Source organism: Oscarella lobularis, chromosome 6, assembly GCF_947507565.1.
Source record: "Oscarella lobularis chromosome 6, ooOscLobu1.1, whole genome shotgun sequence".
NCBI classification, from domain to species: Eukaryota; Metazoa; Porifera; class Homoscleromorpha; order Homosclerophorida; family Oscarellidae; genus Oscarella; species Oscarella lobularis.
Window position 1 is genome coordinate 2707417 of NC_089180.1, and position 12791 is coordinate 2720207.

The following is a 12791-nucleotide window of genomic DNA, read 5'->3' on the forward strand; positions in this document are numbered from 1 at the left end:
GTTCCCTATACTTGAAACGTAGTCCCTAATCGCACATATGCCTTACACTATAAATTATCATCACAAACACCAGAAAGTATTCATTAGGGTTCTCACTACAAGGAAACACTAAACCAATATCCGCGACCACTTCCTAATGAGTTTGCCGCCTTTCGCGCCGGGATCAATGTGACTTCTAGTCTTCCTCGCCGGCGAAAGGCCTTTTCCAGCCTCGCTTCCCCGACGTTTCCAGCCGAGGCGATATGTATTTGATGGTATGAAGCTCCTTCGGTATTCTACCGTTTGGCGGAAGATCAGGCCAGTGCACCGACATGGGGGTCTGTGCTTTAGCCGGGGTCGGATTTGACAATTTCAATGAGGAGTGTTTTGCTTTGGCTAGCAGACGAAATCCATATGCATTTGAGTCCGCTTCTTGCGCATGTTTCTCAATATCATCATTAGCAACTCTAGGCTGAGCTTTGAGCTCGTTCACACTAGCATCTCCAGCCTCTTTCACTTTCAAACGTCGCAACTCCGCGCGACTTTCATCCAAAGCATCATTCTTCGCTTTCAAGATTGTTTCCGCTTTCTGTCTCTCGCCTGTTCACAACGCAAATATCATTGAAGAAAAACGCTCTATTTTAATGACTTACTTCGAAGTTGAGCGGTATGTCCCTTCAGCAATTCGGTAATGCGTATTTGGAATTTCTCCGCCATCTCTCGTCTCGCCGTCTCATTTGTCTTGTCTTGGGCTTGAAGCTGGGAGATTTCCATCTTTTTCTCCACATTTTCCTTTATAAGCTTCTTTATAATCTCATTCTGTCGCGATTTCTCTGCTTCCGCCTTGGCCAACTTCTCTTCGACAGTACTTTGCACAAGTTGAGTCACAGTGCTCGACTTTTCATTGAACATCTTCAACAAGTTGGAGTACTTCTTTTGCAATTCTGCCTCTTTGGCGCGCAATTGAGTGAATTCTTTTTGCTCTGCGTCACTCTTCTCTCTCACGTCAGCAATCATTGATTCTAGTTCTGATATTTGACGATCCTTTGCTCTTTCCTTCTTTTCAAGAGCCTCAATTGTCTTCCTCTGGTTAGCTATGATACTCTCAAACGACTTTATCATTTTATCTTTGACGTGCAATTGAGCAGAAAATGATTCTTTTAGCTCATCTTCAGAGCTCTCCTTCTCCTTCCTAAAAGCGTCCAACTTCTTCGTCAGATCAACAATCAATATCTCCTTCTCATCATCAGCTCCTGCATCACTTTGCTCCATCGCGCGACTGTTCTCTACCTCCATCTCCGAAGTCGACGTGTTGTCCTCCAATTCCACAATCAACGCTCTAAATTCATTGAGCAACGTCGACAGCGATTGCTCCTTGGCTAGCAAGTCGTCGACACTTTTTTCCTTTGCGGAGAGACTCGCGCTCAGAGCGACTTCTTTATCAGAAAATGCTTCCATCAGCTCTGTGTATTTTTCAGCTGCTGAGAAGAAAAACGTTTCGACGTAGCGAACTGAGGGAAAAGCGCATGCGTTCTTCGCTCTGCAGTTCCTATAGTGCTCGCGATAGTGAAAAGTAAGACGATTTGCTCCTTATTCTCTATCTAGCTACCGACGGTACGTATTTTTCCGAGTTTGTCTGCATAGTTCTGTACAAATGTCAGGCGAGGATTGGGCCGCCGAATCGACCGCGCAACCCGCCGTGAGTGAACCGGCGTGTTAGAAAGTGCCGAAGTGAAGCTCTTCGGTCGCTGGGTTTCCGAGGAGGTTCAAGTGAACGACATCAGTCTAACTGTAAGCGACGCGGAGAGCCGGCTCCCCTAAAGAGGAACCGTTGGGTGCTGTGAGAACGAAATCAGCGCCAACCGAAGGTGGTAATATCCTAAATAGGGTCTAAAAATGTCAAAAAATAAAACACGCTCAAAAAATACTTTGATCTATGTTCTATGCATTCGCCGAGTAGCAGATTCGATTGTCGTTATGGAACGCCTGTAACGTTCGGTCTAACCATGGTCGCGCTATTGGTCAATGTGTTCTTTTACTTCAGGAGAATTCACGGGTAAGTTTTTCGAAGTGAACTTGATAGGAGTCTTTCCGGAGCGTAGCTCCCACTTTTTTAGATACATACGTTGCAGAAAGATAAGACGCACACAAAACAAAATCTATATCTATCTATCTATACTTATAAGCGCGACAGCCATCTTGAGTGGGCGCGGCTCTCGAGCGTTTGTCACCATACGTTTCGTCGTCGCTCTCTCGACGCGTTCGCGACGACGCGCAAAGCTCTCTCCCGTCGTGACCGCTTCGCGTGATCGGGTTTTCGGCCGCCGGCGTTTCGTTCGAGGGAAAGCTCGAAACGCGCGAAGCGCGAGATTATACGCGTCCGAATGCTTGCATCCGCGATCGACTTCGAATACGCGCAGCCTCGATCGTGCACTATACCCTTACTGGCCTGCTTTTTAGCACAGTTACAAGCATTCGGACGCGTGTAATCTCGCGTTTCGAAGCTGCCCCTCGAATGGGACCGTCGGCCGCGATCGGAAAGAGCTGTCCGCGTTGTCGCGAATGCGTCGAGACAGCGACGAAGCCTACGGTGACAAACGCGCGAGGGCCGCGCCCAATCAATTAATTAATTAAGATGGCTGTCGCGTTTATAACTTTTGTCGTTTGAAAGAGTATCTTGAGGTGTCGGTGTTAGCATTACCCAGGCAACACCAACGTGGAGGTCCAGACGCTTCCTTGCCCAAAATGGCGGTACTTTTGAGTAGTCAAAACAAACAAATGCGAAGAGAAACAGGTAGAAATTACACAAATGGGGAGACAGATAAGCAGAAAGTACTGTACGAGCACGTACACTAAGGAAGTGTAGCGAATGGGGAGATAGACAACAGGCAGACACAAACAAACACAGATATAGATAGGCAGAAACTAAACATAAAAACAGGAATGCGGAGACAGATGGGCAACTAAGGAGACAGACACATATAGGCAGTGTAGACAGAAGCAGAGACTACACAGAAAAAAATAAATGGGGAGACAGATAAGCAGAAAGTACATGTACGAACACGTAGATAAGGAGACGGAGTGACTCATAAAAGAAGTGTAGACTGAGGAGGAAAGTACTGAGACAACACAGAAGCTAACACAGACAGGTAGAAAGCAAACAGACAAACACACAGAATCGAACACAGAGAGGCAGAAAGTACACAGACAAACACACAGATTGCAGACACAGACAGGCAGAAACTACACAGACAAACACAGAGATGGACACGCAGAAACTATACACAAGCAAACACAGACACAGATAGGCAGAAACTAAACATAAAAGCAGGAATTCGGAGACAAATAGGCAAATAGTACATATACGAACACGCAGATAAAGACACAGACACAATGAGCAGTGTAAACAGAAGCAGAAACTAAAGGAAGTGTAGACAGAGGCAGAAAGTACTGAGACAGCACAGAAGCTAACACAGACAGGCAGAAAGTAAACAGACAAACACACAGAAGCGAACACTGACAGGCAGAAAGTACACAGACAAACACACAGATGCAGACACAGACAGGCAGAAACTACACAGCCAAACACAGAGATGGACAGGCAGAAACTAAACATAAAAGCAGGAATTCGGAGACTAACAAGCAAATAGTAAATATACGAACACGCAGATAAAGACACAGACACATATAGGCAGTGTAGACAGAAGCAGAAACTACGACAAACACACAAATTCGAACACAGACAGGCAAAAGCTACACAGACAAACATACACAGTACTTTCTGCATGCATGCCTCTTTACACGTCCTGTATGAGTCTCCTTATCTACGTGTTCGTAAATGTACTTTATGCTTATCTGTCTCCCCATTTATGTTTTTCCGTGTAGTTTCTGTCTGTCTCTCTTCGCATTTGTGTGTTTTGACTACTCAAAACTACCGCCATTTTGGGAAACGAAGCGTCTGGACCTCCACCTTGGTGTTGCCTGGGTAATGCTAACACAGAAGCGCAAACGTCACCTCAAGGTACTCTTTCAAACGACAAAAGCCTACTCTAAATAAATGCCAAAAACTCCTACGCGATCTTGCTACCCGGTCGAAGACCGGGTAAGTGGACTAGTTCTTAATAAAGTAGAACTAATTATCCTCACCCATCATTCCCCTGTTCTCCCCCCCCCCCCCCCCCTCCCCTGTAGATGTAAGGTGCTTCACCACACACCATTCCCTCTAAACCCCCTAGTGCCCCTGTCTGTGTGTTTATTAGAATATGTACTGTGTAGTTGAGAGATATACCATAAATAAAACCCCAAAGATCACAGATGCCCCCTGTACATCTACCCCTGTGATCACAGATAACCACAGATACCCTGTGATCACAGACCCTAAGAGTCAAAGATGAGGCCCTGATCTCTCTTATTTAGCCTACATAGCTGGCCTTTCCAAAAACCTCACATTTAGATTCTGTGAGGTTTTGGCGAATGGCTCAAACGTTATTGCGCGATACTTGCACGTTATTGCGGTGCAAAATAAGGCGTAGCGTGTGTCTACTGGCCCCTCCTTTCAAGGCACACAATTCAGAGTGCTTTGTGCCGTATGACGTCATAATGAAGACAAAAGCACCAGACATTGTGCACCCCATAAGGGAGCGCCCGATGTCGTCTGAGAAAAAAGAGATAGCCAGTCATCTCCGCGCGGATCGCCGGAGATGTTTGCGCCGCAAGAGAGTGCGGTAGAAGGCGCAGCGAAAGAGCCTTAGTGATTTTAACAAAAGGTTTTGACGTCATCCAAGATGGCCGCCGCTATTAGTAGTATAGACTAGTTATGGAGCCCGTGCTTCGCACAGGTTGATACATGCATGCATGTACTTGGTTGATGCAGAACTCTTGTACTTACCGGTAATATTCGTTTGGCTGTGTTGCGAGTTCTGGAAATGGTTACAGTAGCGCGCTTGGGAGGAGGTTGTGTACGCACGAGTGTACGCACGTGGCGGTTACAGCGATGAACGCTTCTTCGAACCTTTCGATGATTTCTTCTAAGTAATAGTATCTTTCAGTGTCCGTAAGAAGGACAGGACATCGGTGTTAATGCCTCCTTTGCTTGAGCCTTTGTAGCGTGTTACATACGGGTATGGTGGCATTGTTGACTAACAATTGCGTTCTTTGTTTATCTTTGATTTGATTCGGGATTGTTACCGAACATTCGGGCATTGTGTGTGTGTTATTGTTAGGACTTGTTTCAGTGTTTGTTCGAGTGCGGACTGAGAATGAGCTTACAAAGAGTCGACCTCGGAGAGTTTCGAAAGGTGTCGGATGTGCCGTCATCTGATGGAACGGCGAAGGTGCACGGTGTAGTCAGAGGCCTTACGCCTATGAGACGCGGAAAGCGAGAATATTTCGCTGCACTTCTGTGCGACAATTCGAAGCGATTACGCATTCACGGCTTCGATTCCCTTATTCGCGAGCGCTTAGTACCGTTTCAGTGGGAGAATAAGGCTGTAATGCTGAGCGGGTGCCAAGTGATGAAGAATAAGTCAACGGGAGAAGTTGAGCTGAGACTGGGTAGCAACGTCAAGGTTGCTCCGTCGAGCGAAGCTTTTTCCGTTGACGTCATTGAGGAGAGGAAGGTTCTAACGCTAAGTGAGGTAAGTGGTTAGTGTATATAGATGCATGAGAACCGGAATAATAACTTAGAGACGTTAGGTTGATAAGGAGGCAGCCTTAACTTTGGTTAGCGTCAAAGCGAAATATTGAAGGTGTGTGGAGAGGAAATCGTGAGGGGGGAAGCGAAAGGCGCAGATGAGTATCCAGAGGGTGCTTCTTGGGGATGCTTCCGGGGTGCTTTGGTTTACGTTGTGGGAGGGGGATATAGGGAGATTGGAAGTAGAGAAGACGTATCTATTGGAAGACGTGCGTGTGAAGGACTTCTTGGGAGAAAAGAGTTTGTCGGGCGCCGAAGGTTGGAATTTTCAAGAAGTTGAGGATATCGGAGCTGAGTGCGTGGGTTTGGAGGTGAAAGGAAAAGGAGAAGCGGTGGAGAAGGAGATGAAGGGAGCTGTCATCATGGGTGTCGGCGGCTTGGAGAAGTATGTGAAATGCGCGATGGAAGCTTGTCGCGGTCGTGTGATGTATGCTGACGGTGCGAGGATTGGAGAATGCTGTCTGTGCCATGTGTCACAGAGGGTGCTGGGTAATCTCGTCGAAGTGAGCGTCGAATTGAAGTTGGTGGCGAGAAATGGTGACAGAGTGGCGGTCGACGCGTGTAAAGATGTTGTCGAATTATTGACGGGTGTGCAAGCGTGCGATGTGACGAAGGAACATCTGTTGTTTGTCGACAGCTTTGATGGCCGGATCACTAACGGAATTTTGCGTGATGTAAAGCCAAATGGAAGTGAGGACGAATCAATCGCAATGGACGATTGCGAAGGTGGATCGTCTTCGGCGAAAAGACGTAGACTTGACTAAAATTTAATTATTTGAATTGCTTGTTTATAAGAATTTATGGTCGGTGACCGTTGCATTGGTGCATCGCGATTTCAAGTTCCTCCTATATATACATTTAATTATTGATTTTATTACTTGCGTACCTGGTTTTTCTCCAGCGCTTCGTTTCTATCTCTCTTTGCCTCCAGTGCAGAAATCTATGATGCAAAATTATTGCAATATTTAATTAGCGGTCGAATCTATACTTCGTTCAGCAATTTTTGATTCTTGTGAATTTTCTTATTTATTTCTCGTTCCTTATTATCTTCATCCTTCCTATTTCACACAAAAACTCCATATGTATATAGACGTATATATATAAAAAAATTTACCCAACAGATATGGCATCTAAAAAAGTCCCAATAAAAGTAGAATTTAAAATGACTCGTGTTCCCGTTACCTTGTTGTCTTTGTAAAATGCATCCACGTCCAATTCCAATCACTTTTGTTGTAAGACTCGCTTTTACAATATGCATTTGAAGAGAAACGTCTAAATTAATTAATTAATTAATTATTTAAAAATAAATGATCTAACCTTTTCTATTGATTCTCTGACCTCTTCCTATTCCGCAAAGAGCAACAGTGGAATTTTTCTCCTCTCTAAAAAATGCCTATACTCCTTAATTAATTAATTATTTATTTTTTTAAACCTCTTTATTTCTCTCATATAATTTTTCTTCTGAGTCGAACTGTGTTTTGAAACGTCGACTTCTTTTCGTTGTCTCTCCACGAATTCCTCATCCACATCCGGGACTCGAACTTCTGAAAAGACACGTGTCTTAATTAATTAATCAAACTTATTGACTGACCTTCTTCCCAGTTTTCAGCATCATCCGAAATAGGTACAGTCGTAGTTTCAGGCATGCTCAAATCGCCCGTATATCTAGGTACAATGGCGCCCGTTTCTATAATTCAAAAAACCATATTTTCATTATGTTTAGAGATATTAAAAAATCGACCGTGCATGTACTCTCTTTCGACACAAAACTAAGGACAGAAAAATCGTGTTCTTTCTCAAGCGCACGGGGATTTCTGCTTACTCGATCTGGACATTTTCTTTTGTGAATCTCGAGCAATTCTTCGACGATAAATACGTGGCGTCCGTTGAAAGGACACGTATAATACGGAGCGCCGTAATTCTACGAAGAGACGAGGCGATTTCGAATTGATTTCGACGATCTTCTTACGGTCGAACACTTTGTGAGGTGATAGGGAAATCGTTTTGCAGTGACTTGATGCACAGGATCAAAAGGACACGTCGGGATCGCGCAAAAACGCCGCCGGCGCAGCCATACGAAAGAGAAAAAGAACGTGGGCTACGTTAATGGTCTATCTACGGGACTTTTACCTAGCGGGCTTCGCCTAGTCAGGTCACCTGACCCTTGCACGTGACCGTGGCATAGGCGAAGGGTGTGGCCTCCAGACTAGGCTTCGCCAGGGCAGACTTTCGATACGCATGCGCGCGTTGCTACGAGCGAACTTGTTACTTTCGTTGTCGATTTCTCTGTGTTCGTAAGGAATATACACTTGTACGGAAGGTGAGAAACTTCTTATTGACCGATGGTTTATCCACCAAAGTATCAGAGTCCTAAATTTCAGCCTGTTCTCTTGCCTTAGTAGAGTTTGTCAATGCGTCCAATTTACTGTGCGCAAATTATTTAACATATCGCTATTGCTCGGGTGTAGGAACGAGAATCAACTGACGAAAGAGGTATCTAATATCGCTGTTTTGGAAAACACGCTTTTCGATGTGAAACTCTGTTAGCGATACGTCCGTTTTTTGTTAGGTATGAGGCTAAATATTTTGCACTTTGGGTTTATTATATAGTTGTGGTCCAGGTATCGATCTCTTTGAGTGGCCGACGCAAATTTCTTTCGTGCTGCTGCGGCAGGTACGGACTCAATTTCCGTCCTTAACAAGCAGAAAGAGCAAAGGTAACGGAGGAAAAGTCGTCGTATGGCTTCGAGGTGCTAGATTTACTATGCATGTGTCGATGTTTGACCCACAGTAATGCCATGAAGACTCGTTTTGGCTAAAGGCAATACTTGATCGTCATATCCGCACATCAGTTGAGGATCGCCTTCTTCCAAAAAGCCCTAGGAAACAGAGTCAGAGTCCCGTGAATATGTGAAAAGACACTTTAAACTAGTCTAGCGCAGATAAATTTTGATCACGTGACAAAGAAAAATATTTTCTTTAGAGACTGCGCCACCAATGGTGTTGACAATCAGCCGACGCATTGCAAACGCACGCTATTCGATCTGGTTGCTCTTCTGTAACACAATGTGGCACTGTTCAAGTTCAGGCGGATCATTTACAGGTACCTCTTTAATTAGATAATAAGTATTTATTAATTTCTTTTCTTCTAGGCGTGTTATAGTTGTTTGAGAGGTAAGCGCAGTTGTGAGCAAGAATCCGGGAGCGTTGCTGGGGCTGGAGTAGCAAGTACGTACAGTATGAGACACTCTCAGATTAATAATTATTGATTTTTTAGATTCCGATTATTTTCTCTATGTGTCTTCGAAGCAGACAGCGGAAAACGTCGCTTATGCTGGTCATTGTCAACAGGATCTTGCTACACAGATAGGTGAGGGAGGGGGTGTCTTCTAAGGGACCTCTATGTGATTTTTAGACCTGTTTTTGGATTTATTACTAGAGAATGATGGCCCGGTGTTCACCGTGTTGCCATCATGCAGAGCCTCCCATCGCTTACCGTACGCGAGTGCATAACATAGTGTGACGTCATAGTTTTTATGCTGTCACATATTCACGTTGTCATTACAGCCGTTAGCTACTACTAGTACAGCTCAGTCCTACCTACATACTGTAAGTACAGTACTTGCATTATCTTTATCATGATCTCATACATCTATGCCGGCAGGGCGGACTTTCAAATACGCATGCTCTGCTAACAATGACTAATGGGCCAATAGCATTCTATTAAGACCCTCCCACAGAAAATGGCCTCGGATAAGGTCAATTCGAACCGGATAATTTTGCAAATCAAAGCCTTACTAAATATTCTTTCATATGAGATCGACGCGTTTTTTTTCGAGAGGACGTCAATTGAGTACTACGCCTCTGAAATTGAACAACGCGCTCATATAACGATAACAGCTACATATGTTACTGCGTTTACACATATGTACCACCGTCACAACGTGGCTTAGGATAGGGTCCTCCATCAGGTTTTCACAAATCGAAGCTTTGAAAATACGCTTTGATTTGAGTTTTACCGTATTAGGGGATTTTTAGAGGGCGAGATTGCGTACGTTTCACTTGACTTTCAAAGCCACGATAATGCCATTACCGATTTGCACCTTATCTCAGAGCTACGTTCCAGGGTTTTCGTCCAAAATTACCGCATAGCAAGAATAGAAGGGATCTATTTTTCCGTTTATGGAGTCTGGTATTTCAGCTGAGTCCCGGAGCGCGCGCAGACCCCACGTCATTGAACGTCATTGAAAGGACCCGGATGACCCATTGAACGTTCGTCCTCACTCACTCCGAAAACGCTAGCAGAAGACCGATTCAGCACCAAAGCAAAGTGAGTCTCAGCTCTAGCAGAAGTAGCGTAGCGAAGGCGCCAACGATTCACCGCCGTCTCCGCGTGCGCGCCTTCACAGGTCGGTTTCGCGCGCTGCTACGAACTGAAGGACATAACAACGAAGGAAGTATTCGCCGAAAAGATCGTCTCGAAGAGCCGCTCATCGAAACAGCGTCAGAAAGAAGAGGTTCGACGAGCGTATCCTCGCGCGGGGCCTCACTTCGAAACGTTCTTTCGCGTTCTAGATGTCGATGGAGATTGCGGTCCATCGAAGTCTCAATCACGAGAACATCGTCGGCTTTCGCGGCTACTTCGAAGACTCCGAAAACGTTTACGTTCTTCTAAGAGTGAGTTGACCCCGCCCATTTTTTCCTAGTGTAAGTATTTGATTTTCAGTCTTTGATGGAGTTGCATAAGCGACGGCGCGTTCTAACCGAAGCGGAAGCTCGATACTACATGAAACTCGGATGCCAATATTTGCACGGCGTCAAAGTCATACATCGCGATTTGAAACTTGGCAACATATTTCTCGACGGTCGACGGATTGATAGTGAAAATCGGCGATTTTGGACTCGCAGCAAAAATCGACTACGAAGGAGAAAGAAAGAGGTACAACAAATAAATTCATAGAAAAATTTAATTATAGGCATGTGTATATAGGACCTTATGTGGGACTCCAAATTATATTGCCCCGGAGCTATAGTGATTAAGACGGGGCACAGCTGCGAAGTTGATTTGTGGTCTATAGGATGTATAATGTAAGTTACATAGGCAGGGAATGTAATAGTATCCTTATTATCTTTTATTCTAGGTACACTCTCCTCGTTGGAAAGCCCCCCTTTGAGACGAAATCCCTCAAGGAGACCTATTTGCCGCGTATCAAACGAAACGACTATTTTATTCCGCCCAAAGTGTCGCCTGCAGCACAGTCACTCATCGTCCGACTCCTCCGTTTGATCTGTCCTCCGCCGGCTTCGCGCCGACTCGACTTCCGCTCAGCTGTTTGACGATGGCACGAGAAGAAAACGGCTACTTCGACGTCGGGACTGCCACGAAAACCGTTGAGTCTCGTCAATAAAGACGGATGCGGAGCGGCGGCGGGTCATTTGAAGGGTGCGCTGTCTTCGGCGACGACGACGACCGCTGTTTCTGTCAAAGACTCTTCTGTTCTACCGCTTCATCCTACTCCTACAGAGTTTAGTCCTTGTATGAGATTTGGGGAGAGAGGATAGGCGGGGTTCTTAGTTTTGTTTTTTTTTATTTGAGGTACTGAGCCGTCTGATTATTTTCTGAGTGATCTGCTGTGCCAGTTGAGTGACTGCTTGAAGAAAGAGCCGGAGAAGAAGAGCAGCAAGCATTGGGGTATGTATATGTATACGGTATGTAGATCTGTATAGATGTATGTTCGTTTTATATTAGATGAGGCTGAAGATCCGGCATCTCAGCCTATTTATTGGATCAGCAAATGGGTCGACTATTGGGCTCGGCTATCAGCTGTCCGACAATTCGGTCGGCGTCCTATTCAATGACAATACCCGTATTCTTTTGGCGGCAGATGGAGAGTGAGTACAAAGCTAAAGATACAGTTAAGGCTCAAGAGAGATATCTTTAATCTTTAAACGGTTCCCTATACTAGAGAACGTAGTCCCTAATTTTTTCGACGGTTCCCTATATTAGAGAACGTAGTCCCTAATCTTTGATTTTTAGAGGATTCCCTATATTAGAGAACGTAGTCCCTAATCTTTGATTTTTTAGAGGGTTCCCTATATTAGAGAACCTAGTCCCTAATCTTTGATTTTTAGAGGGTTCCCTATACTAGAGAACATTTTCCCTAATCTTTGATTTTTAGAGGGTTCACTATATTGGAGAACGTAGTCCCTAATCTTTGATTTTTAGAATTTTCGCTATATTAGAGAACGTAGTCCCTAATCTTTGATTTTAAGAGGGTTCTCTATATTAGAGGACGTAGTCCCTAATCTTTAATCTTTAGACGGTTCCCTATATTAGAGAACGTAGTCCCTAATCTTTCATTTTTAGAGGGTTCCCTATATTAGATAACGTAGTCCCTAATCTTTGATTTTTGGAGGGTTCCCTATATTGGAGAACGTAGTCCCTAATCTGTAATCTTGAGACGGTTCCCTATATTAGAGAACGTAGTCCCTAATCTTTGATTTTTAGACGGTTCCCTATATTAGAGAACGTAGTCCCTCATCTTTGATTTTTAGACGGTTCTCTATATTAGAGAACGTAGTCCCTAATCTTTAGACGGTTCCCTATATTAGAGAACGTAGTCCCTAATCTTTGATTTTTTAGAGGGTTCCCTATATTAGAGAACGTAGTCTCTAATCTTTGATTTTTAGACGGTTCCCTATATTAGAGAACGTAGTCCCTAATCTTTGATTTTTATATTAGAGAACGTAGTTTGATTTTGAGAGCGTTCCCTATATTAGAGAACGTAGTCCCTAATCTTTGATTTTTAGAGGGTTCCCTATATTAGAGAACGTAGTCCCTAATCTTTGATTTTTAGAGGATTCCGTATATTAGATAACGTAGTTCCTAATCTTTGATTTTTAGAGGTTTTCCTATATTAGAGAACGTAGTCCCTAATCTTTGATTTTTAGAGGGTTCTCTATATTAGAGAACGTAGTCCCTAATTTTTAATCTTTAGACGGTTCCCTATATTAGAAAACGTAGTCCATAGTCTTTGATTTTTAGAGGGTTGCCTATATTAGAGAACGTAGTCCCTAATCTTTGATTTGGGGAGGGTCCCCTATATTAGATAACGTAGTC

General features: G+C 44.2%; 1 protein-coding gene, 1 long non-coding RNA gene and 1 pseudogene across 2 annotated transcripts; 2 read left to right on the top strand and 1 right to left on the bottom strand.

Moving 5' to 3' along the window:
* Window positions 1–6474: 6474 nt before the first annotated feature.
* LOC136188220 (uncharacterized) lies at window positions 6475–7779 on the bottom strand. Its single transcript, XM_065975946.1, has 10 exons — window positions 7641–7779; window positions 7494–7592; window positions 7413–7440; window positions 7263–7358; window positions 7104–7215; window positions 6989–7053; window positions 6854–6943; window positions 6786–6801; window positions 6660–6729; window positions 6475–6611 (listed from the first exon to the last, which is right to left on the bottom strand). The coding sequence occupies exons 3-10, from the start codon at window positions 7417–7419 to the stop codon at window positions 6546–6548; spliced, it is 522 nt and encodes a 173-aa protein (XP_065832018.1). The 5' UTR covers window positions 7420–7440; window positions 7494–7592; window positions 7641–7779; the 3' UTR covers window positions 6475–6545.
* An 879-nt stretch (window positions 7780–8658) lies between these two features.
* Window positions 8659–9037, top strand: LOC136188133 (uncharacterized). The gene is made up of 3 exons (XR_010670133.1): window positions 8659–8774; window positions 8824–8899; window positions 8949–9037. It is a non-coding gene; the product is annotated as an uncharacterized lncRNA (long non-coding RNA).
* Window positions 9038–9900: 863 nt separating this feature from the next.
* On the top strand, window positions 9901–11666 carry LOC136187978 (serine/threonine-protein kinase PLK1-like; annotated as a pseudogene).
* The last annotated feature ends 1125 nt before the right edge of the window (window positions 11667–12791 follow it).

Excerpts from the sequence above, each read along its gene's own strand:
- LOC136188220 (XM_065975946.1), bottom strand. Across the intron at positions 7,216-7,262 it reads TGCTGAAAACTGGGAAGAAG|AAGTTCGAGTCCCGGATGTG; the intron begins GTCAGTCAATAA and ends GTGTCTTTTCAG. Across the intron at positions 6,612-6,659 it reads ATCAAAAATTGCTGAACGAA|ATTTCTGCACTGGAGGCAAA; the intron begins GTATAGATTCGA and ends TTTGCATCATAG.